General features: G+C 51.4%; 1 protein-coding gene across 1 annotated transcript in view; it reads left to right on the top strand.

Moving 5' to 3' along the window:
* Positions 1–8,337, top strand: part of slf1 (SMC5/6 complex localization factor 1) — a 30,885-nt gene that overhangs the window by 7,989 nt on the left and 14,559 nt on the right. The window contains exons 5-12 of the mRNA XM_076998497.1: positions 3–107; positions 544–710; positions 816–950; positions 1,114–1,258; positions 1,355–1,502; positions 1,917–2,062; positions 2,278–2,396; positions 4,546–4,622. Coding sequence (XP_076854612.1) covers positions 3–107; positions 544–710; positions 816–950; positions 1,114–1,258; positions 1,355–1,502; positions 1,917–2,062; positions 2,278–2,396; positions 4,546–4,622 — 1,042 coding nt within the window. The remainder of the gene's footprint in view (positions 1–2; positions 108–543; positions 711–815; positions 951–1,113; positions 1,259–1,354; positions 1,503–1,916; positions 2,063–2,277; positions 2,397–4,545; positions 4,623–8,337) is intronic.

Here is an 8,337-nt window from a genome sequence, read left to right as displayed (position 1 = left end):
AGTGTGGACTCTTCCCCCAGGCCCTGGAGGAGGTTCAGGCCTGTCTGCGCCCTGGTCTGCTTCCCCCAGTCTCCGTGCTGCATTCCTGCATGCTGCATGCCCTGCAAGTACGTGCTCCAGTGCCTCCGCTGGGGCCCTTCAGCTGGGGCTCTGTGGCTGGGGCCCTGCGGCTGGGGCTCTTCATCTGGGGCCCTTCAGCTAGGGCCCTTCAGCTAGGGCCCTTCAGCTGGGGCCCTTCAGCTAGGGCCCTTCAGCTAGGGCCCTTCAGCTGGGGCCCTTCAGCTGGGGCCCTTCAGCTAGGGCCCTTCATCTGGGGCTCTTCAGTTCACTCTGGTTTCACAGCATTTCACACCAAGTGTCCGTTTCGTTCCGTTATCCCAGCTATCGTTTTCCTACTGTACCAACATGTCATGTTGAAAGTGTCAGTGTGGTCCAGTCGGGCCTGGTAAAAGTTCCCACGTTTGCAGTATGATGGTCAGATGAGTGTGTGTGTAGTTGTGGTCTGTGGTCAATGTTGTTAAAGTCCCTCTGGCCCTCCTGCAGGGAGACGCTCAGCCGTATTTCCTGGCCACGCTCAGCAGCGTTCTGACCGAGGTTCTGCGTAACAACCCCACCTGGGACAGAACTGAGAGGGTGGCCTACTTCCTGCAGGTCCTGCAGTGTCCACGGTGCGGGACCTCGGCGTGGGCCCTGTTCCAGACATCCGTCAGGTACGCACTGCCAGGAAGTCCCGCCCCTAACCGCTGGGCTGCAGTGTGTGTTTACGAGAGAGAGAGACGCAAATGTGAACGATTCTGAACTCCTTTCTGTCCAAGGATCTGCTTGGCGAACGCCGACACCTGCCATCCGCTGCCTAGCCCCGCCCCCCCGGAGCTGCTCCGTTTCCACGGCGACCTGCAGGCGTTCTTTCTCCGACTGTTCCAGCTGGAGCTTCGTGCCGCCGTCTCGCGGTGAGCGGCTGACGAAAACGTCCCGGGGGGCCGCAGCCTCACCGGGGGGGCCTGGCGGTGGCTACAGTAGTCCGTGTGCATTTAAGGAGCCTGGTGCGTGGATGTGAGTGTGTGTGTGTGTGTGTGTGTGTGTGTGTGTGTGTGTGTGTGTGTGTGTGCGCAGGGGCAGGACGGGAGGCTCGCGGGCGTCCGTGCTCCGCGCTGCCCTCTGGAGCGTGTGGGAGAGGTCCACGCTCACTTCCAAGGCCCTGCTGCAGCTGACGGAGCTGCTGGTGGAGGCCTCGATCTGGGCTCTCCACAGCAACCAGGTGGGGGTCTGGCTCCCGCACGGTGCTGGCGGATGAGTGTGTGTGGGGGGGAACCGCCGCTGACCCGGAGCTCTGTGCTGCGGTTTGCTCCTTCAGGAATGGAGACTGAGAGTGCTGGCCACCCTGCAGGAGATCTTGGCCGTGGCGGTGGAGTTCTGGTCTCAGGAGAACAGTCAACTCAACGGCCGTCTGGTGGAGAAGGGCTTCCAGGACTTGGCCGAGCACATGGCCATCCTGTGCCAAGGTGATGCGCGTTAAAGCTCCCTGTTCCTCCACAGCCCCCCCCCCCCCCCCCCCCCAGGCCTCCGAGGAGCGTTAAGGGTAATGTTCTGTTCCTGCAGGAACCTGACGTCCTCGTGTAACCTCCTAATCTGTTGCATGCATGTTTACGGGACATTTAAGAGCACAGAGCGGTAACAATTATTAGGACTATTAGTGAAAATCATAGTGTTATGATATTGGAATGTTTAGCTGCTTTAGGACGTTGGGACCAGCACACACAGTTTGTTTTTGCCGTGTTGCTTGGTTGTGCAGAAAGCTATTTATAGGAGTGTTTAGCTGGCTGGGGGATCAAAGCTCATTCAGAAGTCTCAGATGAGGCTTTCAGAGCAGAGAGGTATGATCAGTCTCTCTCTCTCTCTCTCTCTCTCTCTCTCAGACCTCCCTTTGGACTGTCTCCGTGAGCTGGTTCCCGCCCTCTCCTCTTCTCGTCTGAGAATGTTCACTGCTGACGCCGTGTACAGGAACATCAGCTGCAGGAAGGGTCTTCTCCTCCGTCCAGAACCACTCTCCCTGCTGAAGATAGTACGGCCCAGAGAGCTCGAGGAACACAACCGTCCAACGCCTTTGCTCAGTTTACCAGTTACTGAGTTGTCGTGTCCCCGTTAAAAATAAGGCTGTCCTCCTCACCAAACTATTAAAAAGACCATTGAAGAGAATATGATGTCCAGGGAGACAGCGGCGGTGGGGGACACGGGGCAGGGACGCAGGGATGCAAACGTGTGTTTGTGTGTTTGCAGGTCTCCTCCTATCTGAAGGCCCTGGGTCATCTGTGTGGATTCAAGCCCAAGCACAGCCCACAGACCAGGCCAGAGAGAAGCTCCATCACGGGCTCTGGCAGTCAAGTGTCGGGCAGCGAGTGAGTAACACACACACACACACACACACACACACACAAGCCAAGGGGACCATGGTATAGCACACGGTAGGGCTGTCCAACATGCTTATGTCACTGTAGAGGAACTGGAAGGGGACGGCAGGCAGGTGAAGGAGAAACCCCACGGCTCTATTTATCCACCCGGCCAGCGCCTTTCCTGCTGTTGACACTGCTTATTGGCCACATGCTGAGCAGAGTGAAACACACACACACACACAGTCCAGGCCCAATAGAGTGAAGGCAGCAGTCAGGATCCTCACTTTCGCTCCTTACCATTGCGCTCGACTCCACTGAGAAGACGATTAGCGGTAGCAGGACACCTCAGCCACGCCACCATCACGTCGGTCTCCACGATCTCCCCCTCAATTACGCCGGGCCACGCGCGGCCCCGCCCCCCGCCACGGCTCCTGAGCTGTCCTGTGCAGACGTGAAGCATAATTACGGAGTGCTACTAATGACACCGCGGGCCAGGACCGGTTCTATTACCCCAGTGCGTGTGGATGTGGAGTGTGAGTGCAAGGTAGATGTAATGGAGCTATTGTCCTTCATCATGGGGCATTAGCGGAGGGTTAAGGTGGGTAATGGACAGACATGGTCTCCTCTGCTACTTGGGCCTGAGCTCTGGCTCCACCCCTGCTGGGAGACACGCCGTAATTGGTCCTCTGTTTCTCTTTCCCCCTGATCTGATTGGTCAGCTTGCATTTTCTCCTTTCAGTCCCACGCTCTGGACATTGAGTCAAACGCATTACAGAGTGACCTTGCAGACGGCCCAGGTCTGAAATGGGAATGGATTTTGTATGGTTTAGAGAACTGGGAAAGAAAGGTGTTTGTTTTAGGAACTACATGTAGAGTTCTAATGGGTGTGATGTTCAAGGATGTGTGTGAATAAGGACGGGTATCACCTTCACCATTGTGGATCCTCCATGCTAAGCTCTGCTCTTTCAGTTTATAAAATTACTCAGTCCATAAAACTCAGACACGCTGCTCTTTAATCCACATGTTGTTTCTAAACAAAACACAGAGATGGCCAATAAACAGGTGTCTGTGAATAATGGAAGATACACATTCACAAAATACACAATTTTGTAAGACAATAGATGTGAAGTAGCTGCCATCATCCCATTTATCTCTCAGTAACATACACACACACACACACACACACACACACACACACACACACACACACACACACACACACAGATGTTTAATTCTCCCCAGTAACAGACAGTGAAGTGCCTGTGCAGTAGTACTGCACTACTGGGGAGACACCACAGAGAGAAGAAGACCTGTGTGCTCGCATGTGAGGCGCCCCCTGCAGCGTGGGAGGACCAGCACGCTCCAGCTGTTAGCGGGCTGTCTTCTGCCTCACACTGGACGGGCCACAATCAGACGTACGCTTTCTGGACCTCTTACAGCCCTCACACCGCATATAAGTGGGAGGACCCTGTGTCCAAAACCCCTCTAGTAGAACACCTACTGACTCCACGACTCACGCTGCGAGAGTCTCGTCTCCTCCTGCTGGCCAGCGTGAGAGTGACTGACCCCCCCCCCCCAGTACACCGGGGTCCGTCTCCTACCGCCTGCCCCGCCGTGGGGCTCCTCGCCCAGGGCTGTTTAGCCCCAGCTCTTTTATAAACTGCCCTGGGGAGCCACCAGAGGAAAGGGCAGGTCTGGCCACCGCGCGTCTCTTCGTATGAGAGCGGAGTGCTGGCCGTCTCCGCCGGGGTTGTTAGCCCCCTAAAAGGGAGACGCACTTTGATGCCTCAGTGTCCACTCTGGCTTGACAAGACGCCGCTCTCTGGCTATGATACTGATGTAATGACGTCTCTGGGCCCATTTGCACTGATGGGGGGGGGGGTGTTTTTGCCCAGTTCTTTTGGGTTTTTTTCTTTTTAGTTCAAAGTGTTCCTCCCCCAGTATGAGACGTCTACTTCTAACTTCTATCAGTTTTTGTTGATCAAATGATGCAGCAAAATCATAGGAGTAGCATCTATCCATTACACTTTCTCTCTCCCCCTCTATCTCTCTCTCTCTCTCTCTCTCTCTCTCTCTCTCTCTCTCTCTCTCTCTCTCTCTTCTCTCTCTCCTCTGGGTTACCTGGCTCTGCACACACGTACCGCTGTGTGTTCAGAGAGAGACAGCATGTGGGCGTTTCAAGCTTTGGGAAGGAGAACCTCCCGAGAGGTTTTCACAGAGTCAATCCCGCAGGTAAGAACTCACCCTCTTCCTCACACTCCTCCTCACCACAACCCTCCTCTTCCTCACACTCCTCCTCTTCCTCACACTCCTCTCTGCCTGCACCTCTGCACTGGGCTTGTCGAAACTCGTTATGTCCATTAGCGTCAGACTGGGCTGATAAACACCTTGAAGTGAGCGGTTCTCGGTTATTATAAGCGTGCGTCATGCGCGGAGACGTTCGGCTGTGATGGAGGAAACTTGAGCTTAGACGCGTCCCAGTGCCGCACCGTCAGGGTGGGGCGTGTCCCCTCCGCACCCCACGGCATCAAAACCGCACACGCATTTACATTCTGCACCTTGTGCGCACTGCTTTTGTAAAAAAGAGAGGAGGAGAAACGGAGGGAAGGAGGAAGGAAGGGTGATGTGTCTGGGAGAGGGTTAAACACAAAAACAATATAAACCACAAACACACAATGCTCGTCAGAGACCCAGTTTAGGAATATTAAACACTGCAATTAGGATTCTGCTGTGAGCTGGATGGGAGGGAGAGACATAGAAGGAGAGAAGGAGCAGGGAATGAGAGAGAGAGAGAGAGAGAGAGAGACAGGAGCAGGGTGAGGGAGGGAGAGAGAGGGAGTAAGAGAGAGAGAGAGAGACGGGAGCAGGGTGAGAGAGAGAGGGAGTAAGTGAGAGGGAGAGAGAGAGGGAGTAAGAGAGAGAGAGAGAGAGACGAGCAGGGTGAGAGAGAGAGAGAGGGAGTAAGTGAGAGAGAGAGAGAGGGAGTAAGAGAGAGAGAGAGGGAGTAAGTGAGAGAGAGAGAGAGAGAGAGGGAGTAAGAGAGAGAGAGAGAGAGACAGGAGCAGGGTGAGGGAGGGAGAGAGAGGGAGTAAGAGAGAGAGAGAGAGACGGGAGCAGGGTGAGAGAGAGAGGGAGTAAGTGAGAGGGAGAGAGAGGGAGTAAGAGAGAGAGAGAGGGAGTAAGTGAGAGAGAGAGAGAGAGAGAGGGAGTAAGAGAGAGAGAGAGAGGGAGTAAGAGAGAGAGAGAGAGACGGGAGCAGGGTGAGGGAGAGAGAGAGGGAGTAAGTGAGAGAGAGAGGGAGTAAGAGAGAGAGAGAGAGAGGGAGTAAGTGAGAGAGAGGGAGTAAGAGAGAGAGAGAGAGAGAGACGGGAGCAGGGTAAGGGAGGGCTTGCTTGTGGCTGGAAGTTTTGGTAATTATGAGGCTGACACTCCGTGTGAACCCTGCGAGGTGTCAGTGCTCATCTTCCCTCCACCTGATCAGAAGGAGCGGGGGGGGGGGCAGCAGAGACAGGCCTGCTTCCCAGAGACCGCGGCCGCTGCTCCCTGCCTTGTGTTGTTCTCACAGTACGTGTTCCCTATACTGATGTGCGGGACATCAATTTTTGATGATGCATCCACAGACTCTCAGCCACATACTGCTTTTCTGAAGGTAGAAGGTGCAGTGTTTCTTGGTGTGTGTGTGTGTGTGTGTGTGTGTGTGTGTGTGTGTGTGTGTGTGTGGTGCCTTGTTAACTTCATCCTGAGCTGTCTGACCATTGAATGCACTCTGCTGTTACTGAGCTGCACCTCCAGCTGTGGATGAGCTACTAGGATGCTGGCAAATTTCTGAATTTTTATTTTTTGTAATTTTGTACATTTTGTAATTTTTTGGAAAAAGCAGATCTTGACTGGAAATGCTGATGGAGTTATCTTCTATAAAAGGCGCTTTGAAAAAAGTTTATTTTAATTGTTTTATTACAACCTGTTTGGGCTTATAAATATCTGAGCAGGCATAATGTTAATCAGTTGTGTATGCCCATGATGCCTACTGAGCCATCTCTATCTCAGTCTCCATCTCATTCTCCATCTCTATCTCATTCTCCCTCTCTATCTCAGTCTCCATCTCAGTCTCCATTTCTATCTCAGTCTCCATCTCAGTCTCCATCTCAGTCTCCATCTCCATCTCAGTCTCCATCTCCATCTCAGTCTCCATCTCCATCTCAGTCTCCATCTCTATCTCAGTCTCCATCTCATTCACCATCTCTATCTTAGTCTCCATCTCAGTCTCCATCTCTATCTCAGTCTCCATCTCTATCTCAGTCTCTATCTCTATCTCAGTCTCTATCTCAGTCTCCATCTCTATCTCAGTCTCCATCTCTCTCAGTCTCCGTCTCAGTCTCCGTCTCAGTCTCCATCTCTATCTCATTCTCCATCTCATTCTCCATCTCTGTCTCTGTCTCCATCTCAGTCTCTGTCTCCATCTCAGTCTCCATCTCAGTCTCAGTCTTTATCTCATTCTCCATCTCCATCTCAGTCTCCATCTCTATCTCAGTCTCCATCTCTATCTCGGTCTCCATCTCTATCTAGGTCTCTATCTCAGGCTCCATCTCTATCTCAGTCTCCATCTCTATCTCAGTCTCCATCTCTATCTCATTCTCAGTCTCTATCTCATTCTCAGTCTCTATCTCATTCTCAGTCTCCATCTCAGTCTCAGTCTCCATCTCAGTCTCAGTCTCCACCTCAGTTTCTATCACATTCTCCATCTCCATCTCATTCTCCATCTCAGTCTCTATCTCATTCTCCATCTCAGTCTCCATTTCTATCTCATTCTCTATCTCAGTCTCTATCTCATTCTCCATCTCAGTCTCTATCTCATTCTCAGTCTCCATCTCAGTCTCCGTCTCTATCTCATTCTCAGTCTCCACCTCAGTTTCTATCACATTCTCCATCTCCATCTCATTCTCCATCTCAGTCTCTATCTCATTCTCCATCTCAGTCTCCATTTCTATCTCATTCTCTATCTCAGTCTCTATCTCATTCTCCATCTCAGTCTCTATCTCATTCTCAGTCTCTATCTCATTCTCCATCTCAGTCTCTATCTCATTCTCAGTCTCCATCTCAGTCTCCATCTCAGTCTCCATTTCTATCTCATTCTCTATCTCAGTCTCTATCTCATACTCCATCTCAGTCTCTATCTCATTCTCCATCTCAGTCTCCATCTCTAGGCACCACTGCTGTAGCTACTCTCCATTCTCTTCATAAATGTTGTAACTTTTCTGAAAAGGACAAGTGATCAAGTTGAAAATGTACTCTGAGTGTAAGAACACCCATTAACCCACTACAGACAAATAGCCCTCTTTTGAACATCATTAGCTGCTCTCCAGCTGAGCTGTCATCGCAAGCAAACACTCCTCCAGACAGCAAAAAAAGGCTCACAAATTTGACGTCTCTACTTAAGAGCAAAATGTCAGATAGTTTGGGAATTTATAGAAAAGGACAGGACAGATTTATCTTTTTCGTGCTTGTGAATGCTGAGTATGCAATTATCCTTGTAATGGAGGCGTTGTTTCCAAATTGGAGCCATTAAAATGATTTAACTGGGTGAGGATTGGGCATGGCATTTGTGAGGATGTGTACACACTGGGAGTTAAGGAAGGTTTAATCACTGGGTTTTAGAGCCTATTAGAGAGAGAAAAGGACTACGGCAAGCCGGAGCAGACGTGACGCCAAACTCCTCGTTAAGTCATAGTTTTATTGCCTTCTGTTTGTTTCATTTCTTCACAATCAACTGCTAATTAGCTTGGTCTCATTGTAAGCCTTCTGAGAAATTATTTTCACACATTTTGTTGGTTGGTGTTTCACTACACTATAACCGCCAACAAAGTTTGTATGTATGTATATATATATATGGAAACACACCCGAGATATTGACTCAAGTCTGTAGTAAAGTACCCGAAGTTTCCAGAGG

The sequence above is a fragment of the Brachyhypopomus gauderio genome, chromosome 3 (genome assembly GCF_052324685.1).
Source record: "Brachyhypopomus gauderio isolate BG-103 chromosome 3, BGAUD_0.2, whole genome shotgun sequence".
Classification (NCBI taxonomy): domain Eukaryota; kingdom Metazoa; phylum Chordata; class Actinopteri; order Gymnotiformes; family Hypopomidae; genus Brachyhypopomus; species Brachyhypopomus gauderio.
The sequence above is the reverse complement of the archived record's forward strand: the minus strand, read 5'-3'. Positions and strand labels throughout refer to the sequence as shown.